General features: G+C 48.1%; 4 protein-coding genes across 7 annotated transcripts; 1 reads left to right on the plus strand and 3 right to left on the minus strand.

The window, feature by feature from the left end:
• Positions 1-1,231: 1,231 nt before the first annotated feature.
• LOC311160393 (dynein light chain 1, cytoplasmic-like) lies at positions 1,232-4,358 on the minus strand. Its single transcript, XM_084217137.1, has 3 exons — positions 4,226-4,358; positions 3,589-3,726; positions 1,232-1,834 (listed from the first exon to the last, which is right to left on the minus strand). The coding sequence occupies exons 2-3, from the start codon at positions 3,718-3,720 to the stop codon at positions 1,697-1,699; spliced, it is 270 nt and encodes an 89-aa protein (XP_084073263.1). The 5' UTR covers positions 3,721-3,726; positions 4,226-4,358; the 3' UTR covers positions 1,232-1,696.
• Positions 4,359-6,184: 1,826 nt separating this feature from the next.
• COQ5 (coenzyme Q5, methyltransferase) lies at positions 6,185-12,358 on the plus strand. Of its 3 annotated transcripts, XR_014616585.1 has the most exons (9): positions 6,185-6,536; positions 6,913-7,062; positions 7,551-7,775; positions 8,479-8,585; positions 10,184-10,272; positions 10,477-10,588; positions 10,705-10,802; positions 11,518-11,616; positions 12,225-12,358. XR_014616585.1 is itself a non-coding variant. In XM_084217215.1 (8 exons), exons 1-8 carry the CDS (start codon positions 6,389-6,391, stop codon positions 11,561-11,563), a joined length of 975 nt encoding a protein of 324 aa, XP_084073341.1. In that variant the 5' UTR covers positions 6,185-6,388; the 3' UTR covers positions 11,564-11,648. The 3 variants fall into 3 exon arrangements, 2 of the variants coding, with proteins under 2 accessions (XP_084073341.1, XP_084073342.1); XM_084217215.1 differs by lacking the exon at positions 12,225-12,358 and having other exon boundaries at positions 11,518-11,648; XM_084217216.1 differs by lacking the exons at positions 11,518-11,616; positions 12,225-12,358 and having other exon boundaries at positions 10,705-11,328.
• On the minus strand, positions 11,433-13,636 carry LOC311160430 (dynein light chain 1, cytoplasmic). Its single transcript, XM_084217217.1, has 3 exons — positions 13,569-13,636; positions 12,927-13,064; positions 11,433-11,812 (listed from the first exon to the last, which is right to left on the minus strand). Exons 2-3 carry the CDS (start codon positions 13,056-13,058, stop codon positions 11,675-11,677), a joined length of 270 nt encoding a protein of 89 aa, XP_084073343.1. The 5' UTR covers positions 13,059-13,064; positions 13,569-13,636; the 3' UTR covers positions 11,433-11,674.
• Positions 13,637-15,626: 1,990 nt separating this feature from the next.
• On the minus strand, positions 15,627-19,451 carry GATC (glutamyl-tRNA amidotransferase subunit C). Of its 2 annotated transcripts, none has more exons than XM_084217231.1 (4): positions 19,295-19,451; positions 18,266-18,429; positions 17,777-17,880; positions 15,627-17,398 (listed from the first exon to the last, which is right to left on the minus strand). In XM_084217231.1, the coding sequence occupies exons 1-4, from the start codon at positions 19,421-19,423 to the stop codon at positions 17,340-17,342; spliced, it is 456 nt and encodes a 151-aa protein (XP_084073357.1). In that variant the 5' UTR covers positions 19,424-19,451; the 3' UTR covers positions 15,627-17,339. The 2 variants fall into 2 exon arrangements, with proteins under 2 accessions (XP_084073357.1, XP_084073356.1); XM_084217230.1 differs by having other exon boundaries at positions 18,266-18,432.
• Between the last annotated feature and the right edge of the window lie 39 nt (positions 19,452-19,490).

Here is a 19,490-nt window from a genome sequence, read left to right on the forward strand (position 1 = left end):
TACTTAAAACAATTGTAATGCTGTGGACGTTGCAACGAACAGGGAGGGGATCGACTAAATGCCCCCCGCTGCTCCTGAAAGCACCGTTTGCTGTACAAGAGCCTGGGTCGTTCTATTAGCCTGGCTGGCCGTTACCTCTAGTTGCTCAAGGAGCTTTGAGCCCACACGGGGAGGAGTGTCTGAGTTTTTTCTCAGTGCGATAGCTGCTATCAGCAGTCTGGGGTAACTGGAAAAACACAGAGGACACTGGGCTTATCTTCAAGGCTCCACATATTTTCCTTCCCTGCAACACGTCACCGGGAGTAGGACATGGGACAGACAGACAGCCTTTGACCCAGGCCAAGGGCTACTGTAGCTCCTACTTGTCCCTGACAGAGCACAGGCCTGTCTAACCACAGTGCTCGTTGGTGACTTATGTATTTAGCTCAGCTTTCAGGTATTCTGGATTTTAGAAGAGATTTCTTTGACGTGACACCAGGCCCCAGGAAAAGTTCAAATATCACATGATTGCAGTATTTCACTTTTCCAGCTGTTCCCCCTTGATGTCTGGAGTGGATAGTGTTTAATGAAAGGCTATTACAATCATTTATCCTCTTTGTAATGACTGTGATTTCTCTTTCAACTTCCCATTTCTCCACAGCCCAAAAGGACCCTGCAGAAGCTGCTGCATTTCTTTGGCATGTGTGTATCCTGTACCACAGCTGCCTGATCATACAGGGGTGTTTGTATCAGCCAGCAAAGGGGGTTTATTTGCAGCAGGAAGGCCCTGCCGGGCCCACCTGCCAAGCAGCCGCACAGGGATTGTCATTCCCAGCGTGCCCTTAGTGCCACCACTGGCACTGGGCAGCGTGGGCGGGTGTGCCAGGCAGGGGCACAGCTCCAGCAGCAGCTGCTCAAACAGGGGCTCAGGTTAAGCAGCTGCTCTCTGGCTGGGAGCCAGGCCCTGCCAGCCACAGGGACACAAGCAGGGCCCTGGGGCTCCCACTCCCCCTGAGTGCAGCTGTTGTCCTTTGTTGCCAGGCCCGCAGGGGCGGCTCCAGCCACTCCATGCCCGGGATCACCCGCAGCCGAGGCTGATCCGGATGGAGCCAAGGCCTGTGGGCTGCAATGGGAACACAGAGCCCCACAGAGCCCTGCACACCCCCTCAGGCAGCACTCCCCCAGGGCCTGTCCAGACCCAGCCATCCACCATCACCACAACGTACAAATCAGCCAGAAATAACAACCTGGCTGGGGTAGAACTTGGCTTTTATTCTCCAGTACACTTCTCCAGAGACAGCAGAAAAAAGAAACAGCTTAGGTTTTCAGACAGCACGTCCAGCAAAACAAGAGGGGGAAATTTTATAAAATTAAAATCAAAAGAGTAAGAGAAGTTTGGAACATAAAGAGCTAAACACTGTCAGTACTTGCATAGCACTAGCAGTAATCAGGAAATACAGTAGATGGCTATAAAACTTGCAAAAGCAAAACTGCTCCAACAGCTCTAGTAGCAAAGGAGGAGCCTTCTGGAAAAAAATAAATACAAGGAAGACTTTTTTGGTACTTTTCCTTTTTATATCCACGATGTAATGTCATCTGTTACAACATAATCCCTGCCATTGCCCTGGAAGATCAAGGCCTGTGTCCTCAGGAAGGCTGCAGTAACTAGTCAGAGAGTCCTGTAACTGGATGCAAGTTTCAGTAACAGTCCACGGTTCTAGCCAGACTTGAAAAGAAGAATAGCGACTTGGCCGAGGTAGAAGTAGATGAAGTGCTTGGTCTCATGAGTCACGTAGCTGCCAAAATTCCTTCCCACGATGCAGTGCCAAGTGGGATTGTATTTCTTGTCAAACTCCTGCAAAACAGATCACTACAAATTAAGAACTCTTCTAATAGGTACCTTCTGAGCAAGGCAATTAGAGGAAGAACAGATGCTCTTTAAGTACTAGGATTATTTTATTTACATCTTATTGTTCACCTGCTGCTTAGTCAGACACACAAAAACCCCACAGTGCTTCCTAACTGAGCAGTACTAAGTTTAAAATATTACTTTTGTTGAAGGAAAGTAGTCTTCTATTCCCCCATAACTGATAACATGATTGAATCTACAATTCTCAAGCAAAAGATTCACCATTAGTTTTGTACCCACAGAAACAAAGCCATAATTTAGACTTCATTTTTATCAGCAGCACAGCTACTAAACAGAAAATTCTCTGCCACCTGCTCTGTAACAACAGTATGATCAATAAATCTAAGTAGTTGCGCTTTACATATTCTCAAACAAATCCTCTATTAATTCCCAGTAGTTGCAACAAAGGATATCTGAAAAGTACTAAACTCTCTTTTCAACTATCATAGCTACCTTATGTGTCTGGAGAAAAAAAGCCTTTCAATATTCTGGTCATAGCAAACAAGTATTTCTTTACCAGAAACAATCATTCTGCTTGGATGAAATATTTCCCATGTTAGAGATGCTTCTCCACCCCAAGTATCCCAAATTTTAAAGTCACCTCCACCCCAGGTATCCTGGAGGAGAGCCCCAGGCTTTGAGTGGTACAGCAGCAGAACAGCTCCAGCTGGGTTCCTTCAGAAGGACCCCGAAGAAAGAAACTGCCAGGCAATTTCACCGTCTAAGGTGCAGTTTCCCACCCTTCACAGTTCTGACTAATAATAACATTAGGGTCCGGGGACTTATTGTTCTTTATTGGCTTTTTTCATTGTCTCTGGACAGTCTTTTTTATCTCTCATGTTGTGATTTCTGCTGACAGTTATAACCTCATTATTTTCCAGCCTGAACCAGCTCTTGAGGCCCTTTTTCACAGTGTTAGGTAAAAGTCAACATATCTATGTGAAAATTCATAGCTTGTGACCTAAACCTTATCAAACTTAGCTCCTCGTGCCAAGCAGTTAACTCCAGACACTTTCAGTCCAATCGGCCTCAACATGTCAACAGCTCTTCCTCTCAGATCACTTTAACTTCTACTGACGCACTTTCATTTCTCCGTTCCCCTGAGCTGACGAAGCAGGAAATAAATCTGAACTAGATCTTTCTCATGTATTGTTAATCCTACATAAAGGATGACACAGATGTTTCAAACAACAGATAAGCAGTGCACCAGGATTTTTTTCCTTTTTCTGCTATATCACTACGCAAAGAAGGGTGTGATAACAGAGACTTGCAGAAAACCACTTTTCCCCTGCTATTTTTGATCCAGCTGGCAAGAATTGTAAAGAGATCCTTAAGATTAAGTTAAATACAAACGAAACCAAGAAGAACAAGCTACCTCTCAGAGGAAAACCACAGGAGAGCTCAATAGAGTCCCTGTGTTTTGTACCAGCTCATCAGTCACAGGGACAGTCAGGTGCCACTCTATCCTCACGTGGAAAACAGACAGTGGCAAAAAAGGCCGTAAGCACTGCAAGAAAGAAGCAGCACCTCAAAAGGGCCCGTACAGGAACACATGGACATCAGTCTAAAGAGAAAGTCCAACTTGATTATCTAGCGTCTCTAGAACTTGTTTTTCTAGAGCTACTTGCCTAGCAGCATTCTCCCAATTGATTTTTCATGTGCATAGAGATATCATGAACACATTACAAGCCAACATCTACCTTCTTTATGTGAGCAGCGATGTCCTTCTCGATGTTGTATTTCTCCAAGGCTTGAGTTGCACATTCCACAGCATCTTGCTGCATCTCCTCTGACATGTCCGCATTTTTGATCACTGCCTTTCGATCACTCATGATTGCCTGCTTGGAGGAAAAGAGAAGGAAATTCAAAGTTGCAGGAGCACCTGCCAGAACCACCTGCTGCCGAGCAGCCCCACAGCTATCGCCGCGCGGTGCTCCCGCCCCGGCCGGGCGTGCCGGACACGGCCCCGGGCACGGCCCGAGCAGCGGCGGCTCAAACGCCGGCTCCCGTTCGGCGCCCGCTCTCGGGCCGGAGCTACGCAAGCACCGCCGCCCTCCCGGCCCTCCCCAGCGCGGCGCTGCTCCGGGAGCTCCGCGAACTCAGCCCGACGCCCTTCCCGGCCCCGGGGAGGCGAGGAAAGCCCGGCACGCCTGGCCAAGGGCTCGGAGCCCCGCGCGGCTACCGGGTGCCGCCGGCGATGCGGGAAAACCGGAGGCGGCGGCCGGGGAAGAGCCCAGGCACGGGGGGCTGCCCAGTCCCAGACTTCCCGAGCCGGACTCGACCCCTCTCGACAGCTGCTCCCGCCCAATGCTCAAGTCGACAACGCCTTGCCCTCACCGTCGAGCGGGCGCCGCGGGATCGGCGCGGTGCGGATGCAGAGCCGGTGACGGTGCGGGACGGCGCGGAGCAAGGCACGCACTCGGCTCCGCCGCCGCGGCTGTTTAACCGACCCGCGCGCGCCGCCGGCGCCTCCGAGCGCCCCCAGCCCCGCCCCCTCAGCACCGGCCGTCAGCCATTGGTCACCGCCACCATCACCCCGAGATCTTATTGGCCCCGCTGCGGCGCTCTTGCAGGGTTTTGCCGCAGCAATTTCTTTCAGCCCGGCATGCCTTGCGGCCGTTCCCATGGCGACCGCCGGCGGCGGCGATGCGCGGCGGGCACGGCCTTGGGGCGGCCTTGGGCCCCGCCGGCCCAGCGCGGGACAGGCCGCGACTGGCGGCTCTCAGGCCGTGCGCGGCCTTTCCCCGTCGCTTTGTTTTTTTCTTCACGGCTGAGCTGCTTGAACGCAGGAAGGAAGAAGGGGAAGGAGTAACCCCGAACACCGGTACAGGTTGGGTGCTGACCGGCTGGAAAGCGGCTCTGCGGAGATGGAGCTTGGTGTCGTCGTGGACAACAAACTGTCCCTGAGCCTGCAGTGTGCCTTGGGGGACAAGAAAACCAGTGGAATGCTGAGGAAGCCGGGCCTGTTCAGCCTCAGCTGGCAGGGGACCTCATTAATGTGTACAAATATCTGCAGGGTGGGTGTCAGAGGATGCACCTTAGGAACCTGAGGGTCTTCTCAGTGGTGCTGAGAAATGGGATAAGAGGCAGACAACAGGCAGAAACCGATGCACAGGAAGTCCCACCTGAGCAAGAAGAAGAATTTCTTCACTGTGCAGATGACTGTGCACTGGAACAGGTTGCCCAGAGAGGTGGTGGAGTCTCCCTCAGTGGAGCTGTTTCAGAACCATTTGGACACAATCCTGTGCCATGTGCTCTGGGATGACCCTGCTGGAGCAGGAAGGTTGGACAATGTGACCCACAGAGGTCCCTTCCAGCTTGATGCGTTCTGTGACTCTGTGAATGCAGCTGGTCACTGGTGCCCGTGCAGGGTCCGTCCCCACTGAGGGATTCTCCCAGTCACTGCTCTGGTAGGCAAAGATCATCTGTCACTATCACTCAGGCTGAGAAAAATACCCAACAAAACCAAATATGATGCTTTGGAGGCCATCCTACTGCAAAGAACATAGAGTTAAAAAAGTATTATATGGGGAAAATAGGAGAAAATCGTGGTGTGGTCTGATGATGGTGCTAAAAGTCCCACTATGGCAGGAAAGTCCTGGGCGAGGGAGCCCAGCTCATGCCCTGGGAATGCAGTCCCTGGGCTGATTTTAATAGCATGATGTCATCTCTCCTGAGAATGGGTTAAGTAACTTCTTTGTATCTACAAAGCTGACAGAACTCCTGGATGATTCAAGTAATGTGATAAGCAGGGCAGGTTTTGGGAAAAGAAGAAAAGGAAAGAAAAAGAAAAGAAAAGTGAAGTTTCTAATGTGTCCTAATGCTCCTAACCAGAATCAAGGCATCTTTCGCTCCGCCTTGCAATTCATCAGAACCCAGAAACCCTCCCTCCCCTTCCCCACGAGGCTTCACTTTAAGTGAAGAAAACTGCAAAATTAGAAATCTAAAGAAAAGCTAAATAAAATAAAGTTGAACTATTTGCAAAATTACTCAAGCACACCGTGAGGGTTGTGTTTGGTTTGGGTTTTTGGTTTTTTTTTTTTTTCCCCGTCACGTTTGTCCTCACAGCACAGGTTCCGTCGCGCCGCGGAGCAGCGGTGGCACCGGGGGCGGGGGGGTTCAGTGACCGTGTCCGGCAGCGGAGCGCTCTCCCGGCTGTGTCCCGGTGGGAGCGGGAGCGGGCACGGGCGGAGCGCTCTCCCGGCTGTGTCCCAGTGGGAGCGGGAGCGGGCACGGGCGGAGCGCTCTCCCGGCTGTGTCCCGGTGGGAGCGGGAGCGGGCACGGGCGGAGCGCTCTCCCGGCTCTGTCCCGGTGGGAGCGGGAGCGGGCACGGGCGGAGCGCTCTCCCGGCTCTGTCCCGGTGGGAGCGGGCACGGGCGGAGCGCTCTCCCGGCTCTGTCCCGGTGGGAGCGGGCACGGGCGGAGCGCTCTCCCTGCTCTGTCCCGGTGGGAGCGGGAGCGGGCACGGGCGCAGCGCCGCCCCGCCCGCGGTGCCGAAGATGGCGGCGGTGCGGCTGTGGCGGTGCCGCTGCCGGGCGCTGCTGTCCCGGCCCGCCGGGGCTCTGCGGGCGCGCCGCGGCCTGGCCGCGGGGCCGGAGATGCATTTCGGCTTCCAGAACGTGACGGAGGAGGAGAGGAGGGAGAAAAGTGAGGGCGGCGGCGGCGGCGGGAGAGGGCGGGCCGGGCCCGGAGCCGAGCTGGGCTCCCGGGCAGCCGGTGATCGTTCTCCACAGTGCTGGGCAGTGTTCGGGGCTGGGCCCTTGTTTGAGTTCCCGGGAATCATAATATCACTGCTACTTCCCTCAGCTCGGGAAGGCTGTGTTTCTCCAGAGACTTTTGTCAGGCAACAGGCTCAGTTGATTCAATCTGTCTTTTTTTTTTTTTTTTTGTAATGAGTTTTCTTGTGGTATTTTTCAGCTCCACATAGTGGAGAGACCTCCACTGGGCAATGAAGGACAAGTTTTACTTAGACATAAGCATTTCTAAGTAAATTGCATCTGATTCCCATGTCCTTTCTTTGCAGTTTATCAGGTCTTTGAAAATGTGGCCAAGAAATACGATGTAATGAATGATTCAATGACTCTAGGAATTCATCGGGTGTGGAAGGATATCTTCGTGCATAAAATGAACCCTTGCCCAGGAACACTCCTCCTTGATGTTGCTGGGGGAACAGGTAAATAATTTTGGTGAGTTCCTCATGACAATGCCGCACTCTTTTTCATCTGTTTGAGTCTGCTCAGAATTATGTTTCCTGCTGTTTTTTTTTTTTTTTCCTCACCCTTAGCTCCTTGTCTTTAAAACTAGTGAAGCATCTACTTGACTTTCCAAGAGAAGGGTTGAGAACTGATATCTTTGTGTTTTGTAATATCTTGCTTTAAGGGTCTAAAACTGTTATAGTCCTGCCATGATATGTTATGGGAAACTGTGAATTTGTAGAATGTCGTGGACTCTTTGATTTTAATAAGTTCCCTTTTGTCTATATACGTGTACACACACACACTCTTTCTGTGTCTATTACAGTATGTCTGAGGGGGTGTTTTTATAAATATATATGACTAAAAAGAAATAGTAAGTCAGTTGGATGTTCAGAGCCTTATGTTTCAATTTCCTGAAGTCAGAAAACATTCCAAAATGTGTGTCTTTCTTTTGAAACAACTGCAGGTGACATTGCCTTTCGATTCATTAATTATGTTCGCTCTGTACGACAACGCCAGCTCCAGAGGAAGCTCAAGCACCATCAGGATTTGTCATGGCAGGAAATTTTTGAGAGTTACCAGAAAGACAAATTTGACTCACTAGGGGATTCCCAAGTGGTGGTCTGTGACATCAACAGAGAAATGTTAAAAGTTGGGAAGCAGAAAGCACAGCATCTTGGCTACTCTGAAGGTAAATAATGCATTGTACTGTGGCTGTAATGCAAGAAATTGTAAGGGACAGAGGTTTTTTTTGCTGTTTCCCTGTGTACATTCAGGAGGAGTGGGAGCTGTGCCTGGGGTAAAGGAGCGTGAGTTGCACAGTCACTGACTGTGCATTTTGTCTGCTTGCCAATAACCTGGACATCCATGCTCCACAGATAGACATGGTCCTTTGGGGACTAGGAAGCAACACAGCTGCAACTGCGTCTCATACTGATAGTCCTGATGGAGGGAGTGTGGCTTTTCATGTTCCTCAAGCTGTGGGAGCTTTCTAGCAAAATGTGTGAAGTGTTTTGGCCATTGTTGCATGGCAAGATGTTAGTAATTGTGCATAGCTACACTTTGAGCAGGGATTCTGTTTTTACAACTTTGCCACAAATAAATGGCAGCCAACAGTGCTTTCCACTATGATGCAAGTTTTGGGTAAAATCTTTGTGGCACATACACACTGTGTGTATGTGCAGAATGGTGTTTTGGCTGATCTGCAAAATCAACTACTCTGTCTTGAAAGATTCGTGAGTAGAGGCCAAGGTGCCTTTCCTCTAACAAAACTGCAAAATGGAAACATTTGTTTTCAATATCACTTTAAAATAATCAATTCCTTCCGGAATGGGTAAGTTCTAGCCTTTCTGGAGCAGTCTGGGCTCAGTTCTATGACTTGTCTGTCACTACAGGCTTGTCCTGGGTACTTGGGAATGCTGAAGAGTTGCCCTTTGATGATGATAAGTTTGATGTTTACACAATTGCCTTTGGAATCCGAAATGTAACTCGTATTGATCTGGTAAGTTACTATAGTGTATCCTGACATGGGGTCCTTATGATTTTTTATTCTACAAAGGAAACAAAGTAGGAACTCCTTTGGATAAAGGAAGATCCTAATCTACTCCTGAAACATTTAAAATAAGGGACATGTAGTGTGCAACTTGTGTGAATAGAAAATGTAATTAAGGGCCTCACCTTTGTCATAAAAAGATAGATTTATACCAGTTGCACCCAATCCTTGGCAAGCCACCAGTCTCAGGTTCCTAAGGCAAAGGGCTGCATGTTGCAGTCATTCCCCACCTTCTCCTGACCTATGGCGTGGATGGATCTACACATGCACAGGGCAGTCAGGCTGCATATCTCAAATCTTCCTGCAGCACCTGATCTATATCCCACCAACAGTGGGTCCAGTGCTTCCTGTCCCCTTCTGTTTCCCTGCCTGAGCCAACAGAACTGCCAGAGCAGAGTGGGAAGCAGGCTGTGCCCCCACTGCTGTTGAGCCAGCCTGTTCAGCCCACTGCTGTGTGTCTTTACACTGGCTGGTGGCAGAGCTCCCTATAGAGAACAAGTATGATTTTAATTAGGATAAGCAGTACTCTTTGTTCTGAACTATCTCTGTCCTTTGAGAAGTACTGGCTGTTGTGGGGGTGACACCTGTCTAGAGGCACTTGTTGTCTGTTTTGGAGGGGTGTTTTACAACCTTGGCAGAGCTCCTGTGGAAGGTGAAACATTTGGATCCAATCCACCTTGAACCATATTCCTTTGAACTTAATGTGCATGTGGCTTTTCCTGGTGCTTTGTCTGCACCCTTCCAAAGCACAGGCTCTTTGCCTTCATGCATACAGCAGTCTGGTAGCAGAGCTCCCTGGAGACCTGATACAAAACACACCCAAGCTGCCAACTCTTTTGCAGAGCTCCTGTGTAGTGTTGATATTTTATCCCATAGGAACAGGACAGTTGAAGTCAAGAAAATGTACAGCCTTCAGAGGTTCTGGAAGACAACTCTGCTCTTGTATGAAAGAACAGAGAGTTTTAAACAGGATTTTGTCTAGATTCTTGTTAGGTATTCTATTTTGATGCAGGATGGAATTTTCAAAGTAGCCAAAGATTTTCTTCTTTCTCTTTCCTTTCTGTTCTTACACATTGCTCATCCGAAACCCAGTATCATTCCTTCTTTGAACCTTTGGGTGTGCCTCATAGTAAAATCTTTTGATTGAAAAAAAATTATCATGCTTGTTTTTGATTTTCAGTTTCTTGTAGCTGAGTCACCTTCTCCCTTTTGTGTTTGGTCTGTAATTATAAGAGCTCTGCCAACAAACTTTCATCAACTGCAAGTAGGGAAAGAAAATTGCAAACCCGACATCACAGTTTTGACACAAAGCCTTGTAAAAATCTATTTATGTAAGAGCAAGAGTATTTGTGCTTTGGGTTTGTGGCATATTCGGGGCTTTTTTTATACTTATCTTGGGATGCTTCTCTACAGTAAATATTGCAGATTGCCAGTCAGGATACTCTTCATTCCCCTCAGTTCATCAGAGTTGCATGATAATATCACATGGCATGATAATAGGCAGGTGCTGTTCTACAGAAGCTCTTATCACATCTGCTTTGTCTCAGGCACTTCAAGAGGCCTATCGTGTGCTGAAACCAGGAGGAAGATTTCTCTGCCTTGAATTTAGTCATGTCAGCAACCCTCTTCTTTCCAGGTAGGAATATGGTGATGCTTTATGCCAGGTCACAAGGCTCTCTTGTTTGTACTCAGAATAAGAGGTGGAGACACTGAAACCACATCTTGGTACACTTTTAAAGTCAGCTACAGACTGCATAGCCTAGTGGCACAGAGACCAGCTCGTGTTGGAGAGGGTTTAAATTTGTTTCTGTTAATCTGTATTTACCATCTCTTTGTGCAGGCTCTATGATCTCTACAGTTTCCAGGTTATCCCTGTTCTGGGTGAGGTTATTGCTGGTGACTGGAGGTCTTACCAGTATCTCGTGGAGAGCATCCGACAGTTCCCCCCTCAGGTAAGGCAGGATTTCCCCAAATTCACTAACACACAAAACACAATTCCAGCATAATCTTGTGGCCAGCTGGTTTGTGGGCCTTCAGGCTCTTAATACTTATGACACTTATTTTTCAGGAGGAGCTGAAAGCAATGATAGAAGATGCAGGCTTTTTCAAAGTGGATTATGAGAATTTGAACTTTGGCATTGTTGCCATTCACTCAGGTTTCAAACTGTGAGTCTGGGTACCAAAACACCAAAAGTATCACTTTCATGAGGGATGTGAAAGCTGTGGAATTTTAACGGGATCAAAAGGAGTTCTAAGAAGTTGTGCAGCAGATACCTGCTCAGCAGCTGGGCTCAGAAGAACACAAGTTACCTGTCCCGACTAGGAAACCTGTGGAGTGACTCAAGCGGTGTTTCTTACACTTGCATTTCCCTTCAAGTGCAATGTAAAGGATGTGGCCAAAACTGAGCAATGCTGGCAAGTGAAGCAAGTTGGCAGTGGGTGTGGATAAAGACACACACTGATTAGTCTCCAAATAAGATGCCTTTCTTTTTACTAAGCTTTAAAGGAGGATATTATACTTGTGAGAAATAACTTGGATTTATGAAGTAACTATGGACTTTCATGAAGCTGTTATTATCTATGTCATGTGGAGTTTAAGCCTTTTTTCCCATGACTCCTTCTTTCAAAGCCAAATGGAAGGCTTAGGAAATAAAAGGGCTCTGCATCAACTTTTTTCCACTTAAATCAGTCTTGTAAGAAGGTTTCCTAAGAAAAGATGGATTTGGGGTGTGGGAATTGAGGTGGGGATGTTCATCCTTCATTCACATGGCAATAAAGAGGGTTATTCAAGAGGGCAAAGGGATAAACGGTTTTATTAGCAAAGAAGCCATCTTTTGAAAGAAAATAAATACAAGGAAGACATTTTTGCTTTTCTATATAGCCACAATGAAAATACCAGCCGCTACAGCAAAATCCCTGACCATTAACAATACAATACAAGACCTGAAGATCAAGATGTGTTTCCCCAGGAAGGCTGAAGGTGGGAATCAGTGTGCAGTCCTGTGCCCAGGTGCAAGTTTCAGTAACAGTCCACAGTTCTAGCCAGACTTGAAAAGAAGAATAGCGACTTGGCCGAGGTAGAAGTAGATGAAGTGCTTGGTCTCATGAGTCACGTAGCTGCCAAAGTTCCTGCCCACGATGCAGTGCCACGTGGGATTGTATTTCTTGTCAAATTCCTACAGAACAGAGAATTAGAAAATCAGCATTTTCATGGTAATTATACTAATATTGTCTAACAGTTGGGGAGGTTTTTTTGGCAATGATTTGTCACTTGATAACAAGTATCACTTTTGGAAGAAGGCAATTAAGGAGCAGCATATGCTCTTAAGCACAAGGATCATCTGTCACTTCATAGCTCATCTGCTGCTTAGTCATACCAAAAAAAAAAAAGTGCTTCCAAGAAGAGCAGGAATAAGCTTAAAACATATGTTTGGGGAGGTAACTTCTCCCCTGCAGTCATGCCATGATCTCAAACCATAACTTCTAAGAATTTGTCTGCTTGTTCTGAATCTCCAATGAAACTGGTATTTTTCTATATTAGCTTCTATTTCTGAAGCTAATGGAATTCATTAGCTTTTTTTTTTGCAGTAAGGATGCTGAAAGAACAGTTGATGGAAAATTCTCTGCCATATCTCTGACACCTGGTCATGAGATGATGATGTGACACGCTGCTGTCAGGAGCCTGCTACAAATAAACTCCTGTGTACAGGTCTACAGTGAGCAAACCCATGCAGTCAGTAGATTTATACTGCAGTACCTAACAGCTGTCAGCAGAAGAGAATTTTGTGAGGACATGGAAGTTTCTCTTCTGCTCAACCAAACCCTTCAGCTCCTTGCAGCTCAGTCAGGTTCCCAGTAGGAGTCAAGAGAGAAAATGTGACAAACTGTAAGCTATGAACCATCTGTTCAGCATTAGCATGAACAGCTTGTCTTGCATGTGGTGGGAAAGGCAAAAAACCAAACCCACTTATTACATGGTCGGCAAAGCACCACTCTTTAAATAGGCTGCACAGAGCCCGTGTCTTGTACCAGCTCATCAGTCACAGGGACAGTCAGGTGCCACTCTCTGCTCAGCTGGACAATGGGACAGCGGCAGAAATGGTGTAAGGCATTACAAGAGAAAAGCAGAAGGACCTAGAAAGGTCGACATAAAGGGTGGGGAACAGAACAGAAAGAGAGAAAGTCTAACTTGATTATCTGGTGCCTCTAGAACTCGTTTCTCTAGAGCTACTTGCCTAGCAGCATTCTCCCAATTGATTTTTCATGAGTACATTACAAGCCAACATCTACCTTCTTTATGTGAGCAGCGATGTCCTTCTCGATGTTGTATTTCTCCAAGGCTTGAGTTGCACATTCCACCGAGTCTTGCTGCATTTCCTCTGACATGTCCGCATTTTTGATCACTGCCTTTCGATCACTCATGATTGCCTGCTTGGAGGAAAAAAGAAGGAAATTCAAAGTTGCAGGAGCACCTGCCAGAAGCACCTGCTGCCAAGCAGCCCCACAGCTATCGCCGCACGGTGCCCCCGCCCCGGCCGGGCGTGCCGGACACGGCCCCGGGCACGGCCCGAGCAGCGGCGGCTCAAACGCCGGCTCCCGTTCTGCGCCCGCTCTCGGGCCGGAGCCACGCAGGCACCGCCGCCCTCCCGGCCCTCCGCAGCCCCGCTCCAGCCCGGCGCTGCTCCGGGAGCTCCGCGAGCCCGGCCCGACGCCCTTCCCGGCCCCGGGGAGGCGAGGAAAGCCCGGCACGCCTGGCCAAGGGCTGGGAGCCCTGCGCGGCTGCCGGGGTGCCGCCGGCAGCTGCCGGGGATGTGGGAAAACCGGAGGCGGCGGCCGGGGAAGAGCCCAGGCACGGTGGCGCCGCCGGGACACGCAGGGTCCCCGGTACCGGGGTGACAGAGTCTCCAGAGCCGCCCGCGCCCCGTCCCTCACCGTGCGGGCGCTGCGGGACCGGCGCTGCGGAGCGGACGGCGCTGCGCTCTGGTCCGTGCGCGCCTCGCAGCGCCTCTGCCCCGCCCCCTGCGCGCCGACCGCCCCCATTGGCCATCGGCACCGCCTCCCGGGCGCCCATTGGCCAGCGTTGCCGGCCACTGAACGCACATTGGCTGCGGCGCGGCGCCCGGCCGGGTTTTACTGCAGCATTGTCTTGCGGCCCGGGATGCCCCGCGCCGCGTCCGTTCCCATGGCAACCGGCGGGATGCGGGGAGGTAACGGGAGAACGGGGAGCATGTTTTGGGATGGTCACGTAGATTTGGGCTCTGTATGGAAAACTTCCAGTTCTGACTCCCGTGCTACTGGTCTGCTGGGCCACGGGAGGTTTAGGTTGGATATTAGGAGAAATTTCTTCGCAGAACTGGTGATTAGAAGGGGCTGCCCAAGGGAGGTGGTGGTGTCACTGTCCTTGGAGGTGTTTATGGAAATACAGGACATGACACGACACTGAGTGCCGTGGTCTGGTTGGCATGGTGGTGTGCAGTCACTGATAGGACTCGATGATCTCAGAGGTCATTTCTAATCTAATTCTGTGATTCTGTGTGGCATAATCAGGTGATCCTGGGTTAAAAACTTGTTCCTCCGTATGCTCAGTCTCCAAGGCATTGTAATAGGTCCACCAGCTTCTGTAAAACATCTTTCCATAGGTGATATGTGGGCCCCAAAAGCCATTTTATTACTTGTTGTAGTTTAACCAATAACAGACTTTCTCTTTGGAACAAGCTCTTGTTGGGAATATCCCTTTCAATAGCACGTGAAATCACTGAAAGAATACTGAGATATTACCTGGGGCAGCTGTTTTAGTAACATGGCCTTTACTGGGAGTGAAGCCCACCCATGTCAAAGGAAGGAGTTCCATGGCTTGTAAATGGCACTTGATCACCTGTCCTGTTCACTTGTTTCCAGCTGTGTCTTTTCATGTCACACTAAGTGACCTCTGATAGAAATCTCTGACTCATGTTTACTGGATATGATCAAGTCAGCTCCAAACTTTGTTCCTTTAGTGAACCAAATCTATCAGACTTTTATGCCATCTTTTGCAGACCTCACTATTTCTGCAACTCTTGCATTTTTTTGTCAGTTTGTGTTTGGTTTGGGGGTCATTTTGGTTGGTTGGGTTTGTTTTGTTTTGTGGGGATTTTTTTGGGGGGTTTTGTTTTTTGTTTAAATGAAGCAAGATGTTTTGGTAGAACCTCAGTGCTCTGTTTTCTTAGTTTCACTCTCCCTGGGGCACTTTCTGCTTACACTCTTGTCAGCAGATAGAACACTGCTGTTGAGTCTTCCACAGCTGATCTGTTAATAACAGGACTCTGAACCATGTCTACAGCAAACAGCACAGGATGATTTAAAAGAGGTTGTTAAATACTGGTTGGTAGGACTCCCATTTCCTTGTAGAAGTTTAAAAAAAAACCCACCTCAAAAGCAGTCATTCACCTCACTTGCAATGTGAATATTTTGCATATTCATACAGTGTAGTTACTTCCTCCGTGTCATTCAGAGCAAAAGCAGCATAACTGCAAGCAACTCTTTGCTTTTGCAAACTCTAAGGCAACCTCAGAAGAATACACTGCCCCCAGAAATATTGAGACTGCATAATGTAATACTTTTGTCACTCTAGAATATCTCAGAAATAACTCCTGACTCATGGGTTTTAACATTCCAAATAGAGATAGAGTTCACAACTTTGCTTGTGTGCTAGAAACATGAAGAAGTTTTGAGTGGTCTTGGGGCCACAGTAAGTAATTAATTAATTTGCAGAACTGTGTTCAGTATCTGCAGCACTTGCAGTAGTTCTTTGAGCACTGGACAGTTTTGTGCTGACAGAATGGAACCATTTAGCAATCTTCCAAGTGCTCCCACTGAACTACAGAAACACCCATGAATCTCTGAGGAGGTGGTTGTGTTTGGTAGCTGCAGGCAAATTTCTCTGCATTTATTAAGAAATGGTTTGCTGAAGGAACAATTGTGATGACGACTGCAGGAAATGGCAGCGTGGGCGAGATACACGTTGTTAATGAGAAACATTAAAGCCTGGGATACATCAGAGCCCTACAAGTTAATCAAGAGTATAAAAGTAGCCTTTCCCTCAGGACAGAGCTGCAGGGAAAGGCAGAACAAATAAATACAGATGATAGCTGGGGTAGAGGTGGTGCTGAAGAAAACTGGGTAATGGATACGGTATCTCATGAGATTGCTCTCCCAGTTTAGGCTGTAAGCACTTTTCATGAGGTGGTTTTTCACTCTGTGTTGCACAACCTATCACTGTACTAACACAGCTTTTTCCTGGGGCTATCCCAAAACATAAAATAATCACTATTAGCAATAAAACAACTTCCATCTTCTTTTTCTTTCCACAAAGGCGAAGAAATCTCCACATTGAAATTTTCTTTGTAAACCTGGGATTTATATGCAAGAGCTTCCAATCTAATTTTATATCTACAGTTTTGTGGTGGTGGAAAAATGTCAGCAGCTCTAAGTGAGGTTATCTCCATGGTGTCCAGAGAAACTGGATCCATTTACTGAGTGCTGCAGTGAATGCAGGGGAACCAGCACATGAGGGGTGTCTCTCCCTCTCTCAAAGTGCAGCCAGGGCCCAGAGGGGCTCAGCACCACCAGTGTCAGACCCACTGAGGCACTGACATGCCCTGCCCCACAGGCAGTTCATCTGCCCTCTGTGAGCTTTTCTTTTTGGTGGTTGCAGGTGTCTGAGTCAAGGTTGTAATTCCCTTATTTGTGGTGAAGTTGCATCAAACCCCTTCATTAGGGAGATGTGTGTTTTCCACTTTAAATGCAGTTTGGGCTGCAGGGAACAAGCATCAGGCAGTCTGTTCTTTCCCTGGAGTGTGTGGGAGCAGCACTGAACTGGCAGTTTTAAGTTTAGCCTGTGCTGCATTGGCAATGTGGGATCATCTTGTCCAAATTGCTGGTTTAGTTGTTGCCTTTAAATAGTTACTTGATGCTATTTTGGGTTAAAAGCTCCTGCAGCCAGTCAGTTCCCTCTCAAATCCCTCTTCCTTTTTCTGTGTAAATAATATTGTCCCCATTCTCTGTGATGGTCAAAGGAGGAGGCCAAAATGGATAGATTGAGGGAGGACTTCTCAAAGTGGGAATTACCTGATATTATGATTGTGGTATTAATCATATTGATTAATAGATATTTGTAGTCTTTCCTTGCTATGATTTCTATACATATCTTAAATTCCTTACAGGCTGAGCTTGTATATTTGTAAAACTTCAGCTTTGCAGGGTCTGAATCTTGACAAGTCTGAGATTAAAGCAATAATACAGTGTTACAGCTTTGCAGAGGATTGGGTTAGTGGTGTTAAATACAGGCTTTATTTCAATACCCTTGAAAGAATTCAAGTATCATAGTAATTACATGTTTTATGCATCTAGGTGAGTATATTATGGATGCTTAAACAAATAATGAGGTAATTGCACAATTAAGAGTGGGACAAGGATTTGCTCTCACCTCCAGACAGCAAATTCACTTTGCCAAATAAAAGCACCCAGGTCATCTGCCATGCTGCTCTCCAGCTTCAGAGATATTCAATATTTCAGCAGCCCTACTAAACTTTTACACTTTCTTTCTTCTGTCTCACAAATGCTCTTCTTCTGACCAAAACACATGCCAGGGTGTTTCAGCTGTGACTGCACAAAACTTCATTTTCCCCAAATAAAATTTTGAAAGGGCATTTGGGCTCTGGGCTGTCACTGAGAGCCCTGCAGAAAAGTCTCTCGTTCTTCCAGCTTTGGTAAAGGGATGTTACCTGAGAGAAAACAAAAAACAGGTTGTGTGAGACCAGCTGTAAGTTACCTTGTGGGCAGGACACCTTGGCATGGAAGTGTTTCTCCAGTTTACTCCATGTACAGGCTGCCTAAATATCCTGAGAAAGTCAGGGAAGTAAGTCCTGCCTGACCTCCTGTAAGGAATTTCTCAAGTGTGCAGTAACTTCAGAGTCAGGTCAGCCTCTGTGCTGCTTCTGGACCAATAAATTGCAATTTGTTTTACACAGACGGCTACAGTAACTTCTTTTAGTGCTCCCTATTATTGACTAGTATTTCTGAAAGTAAATGCAGCTATGGCAGGTTGTTTTCTTCAGGTTAATTCAGGCAAGATTAAGAGATTTTTGTAAGCAAGTCAATACCTGGTGGAGCCACAAAATACTCCTCTACTGTCTCTCTGGCATTTTCCAGCAGTTCTTTGGTGCAGTTACCTTCTGTCACATCATCTTCTCTGAGATACAGACACCTGAAGGACAAAGGTTACTGGTTGTCTTCAAGCTGTTCTGTGAATATGAGGTAGGAGGGGTGGCTTATCTCTAAATCTGGTGTTGGTCTCTTGAATAAACACTGAGACAAGTACTGGAACATTTGAAGCACCCAAAAATGGCACTGGCAGGCACTAGGGGTGCAGTATGATAATTAAGACAGATTAAAGAACTCAAGTTCACCTTTGCTTTGCTCACACATAAAAATTACACAGCCAATGACAACCTCCCCCACACAGAACTACAGGAAGACGTTTTGAGCAAAGGGGCCACATGCATGGTGATCTTCTCCCAGGGAAGAAAAGGTCCCAGAAGCAAACAGTTTGAGGCATTAACAGATAAAAGGAGGCTGCTGTGATTCACCACCTGTCCTCCAGCACTGAATCCATGGGTTCCACGCCGTCGGTGTTCACCTCATGAAGCTGCTCAGCAAACTGGATTGCTTTCTGCAGCCGCTCCACGCCCTCCGCATCCCGGAAATCCACCAGGGCCAGGTGCTCCAGGTGGTCCAGCACTTCCACCGACACTTTCTGCTGTACAAAAGCATTCATACAGACAAAAAAATATAAAAAACTAACAAGTTTAATAGTGCTACTTTCTTTTAATTAGATACTTGTGGTGGTACTAGTTGTCAGTTTCCCTGGGTCTCGATTGAAGGCACTCGAGACTGTAGTTCATGTTCACACTCAGGTGTTTATTATTTCTTCTCAGTAAAACAGTCTCACTACTGTGAGTTGGGCAGCTTTTCATTAGAAGGCACAAAATGGCCAATCTCTTGTTACAAGGGCTTTTAAGACTGAACTATCCAATTAAGACACCTGGATTATTTTCCCTTTTAACCCAATAACTGATCTCACAGAGCCCACAATGGGGACTTTTCTGCCCAACTACAAAATGCCACCCAAACCCGTGAAGAAGAAGGAAGAAGAAGAAACCCAGGACGACACCCTGTGCCCTCCATCTTGCTTCTATCCACAACATACTAAAAAATCCCAAAACCTCAATTTCTCACCAAGTGATACGCCTACACTGCTCTCTATAATCTATTTCACACTTTTGTGGATTCTAGTCTGTCTTGAAGTCTGGGAAACTTTTTCCATGGATGAGGGTCAGAGTCAGTGCTCCCCTGGGGGTCAGGGCACCCAGAGCAGACAGAGAAATATTCCCAGAGCCCTGGGTTTCCACACTTGTTACAAGTCAAAACCGGAGTTTACAAAGAATCCTAAAATCGTTAAGGCTGGAAAAGACCTTTAAAGTCATCAAATCCAGGCCACCGGTCGGGACCCGCACACTGCTGTCCCTCTCTGGGGAGATTAACGGGTCTTGTATCCCGTGCCCGCCGCCCGCCTGGCGGGAGGCGGAGCGGCGGTGCCCGAGCCGTGTCTGCAGCGTTACCCGGAGCGGTCCCTGCGGCCGGTGCCCGCTGTGCCCGCTGTGTCCCCGGTGCCGGTGCCCGCTCTCCGGTGCCCGCGGGAGGCCCCGCCCGGCGCGGAGCCACGGCCCGAGCAGCAGCAGCGCGCGCATCGCCGCCGCCTCACGGCCCGCGCGCGGCGCCCCCGGCGCGCCGGATGTGCGTCAGTGGGCGGCGCGC

This window comes from Fringilla coelebs, assembly GCF_963513975.1.
Source record: "Fringilla coelebs genome assembly, chromosome: 17".
In the NCBI taxonomy this organism is placed as follows: Eukaryota; Metazoa; Chordata; class Aves; order Passeriformes; family Fringillidae; genus Fringilla; species Fringilla coelebs.

Excerpts from the sequence above, each read along its gene's own strand:
- LOC311160393 (XM_084217137.1), bottom strand. The coding sequence starts at position 3,720 with ATGAGTGATCGAAAGGCAGTGATCAAAAATGCGGACATGTCAGAGGAG. Across the intron at positions 1,835-3,588 it reads TCGCTGCTCACATAAAGAAG|GAGTTTGACAAGAAATACAA; the intron begins GTAGATGTTGGC and ends TCTGTTTTGCAG.
- LOC311160430 (XM_084217217.1), bottom strand. The coding sequence starts at position 13,058 with ATGAGTGATCGAAAGGCAGTGATCAAAAATGCGGACATGTCAGAGGAA. Across the intron at positions 11,813-12,926 it reads TCGCTGCTCACATAAAGAAG|GAATTTGACAAGAAATACAA; the intron begins GTAGATGTTGGC and ends TCTGTTCTGTAG.
- GATC (XM_084217230.1), bottom strand. The coding sequence starts at position 19,423 with ATGCGCGCGCTGCTGCTGCTCGGGCCGTGGCTCCGCGCCGGGCGGGGC. Across the intron at positions 18,433-19,294 it reads GGCCGCAGGGACCGCTCCGG|CAGAAAGTGTCGGTGGAAGT; the intron begins GTAACGCTGCAG and ends GCTTTTGTACAG. Across the intron at positions 17,399-17,776 it reads GTATTTTGTGGCTCCACCAG|GTAACATCCCTTTACCAAAG; the intron begins GTATTGACTTGC and ends GTTTTCTCTCAG.
- COQ5 (XM_084217215.1), top strand. The coding sequence starts at position 6,389 with ATGGCGGCGGTGCGGCTGTGGCGGTGCCGCTGCCGGGCGCTGCTGTCC. Across the intron at positions 8,586-10,183 it reads ATGTAACTCGTATTGATCTG|GCACTTCAAGAGGCCTATCG; the intron begins GTAAGTTACTAT and ends GCTTTGTCTCAG. Across the intron at positions 10,803-11,517 it reads ATTCACTCAGGTTTCAAACT|CCACAATGAAAATACCAGCC; the intron begins GTGAGTCTGGGT and ends TTTTCTATATAG.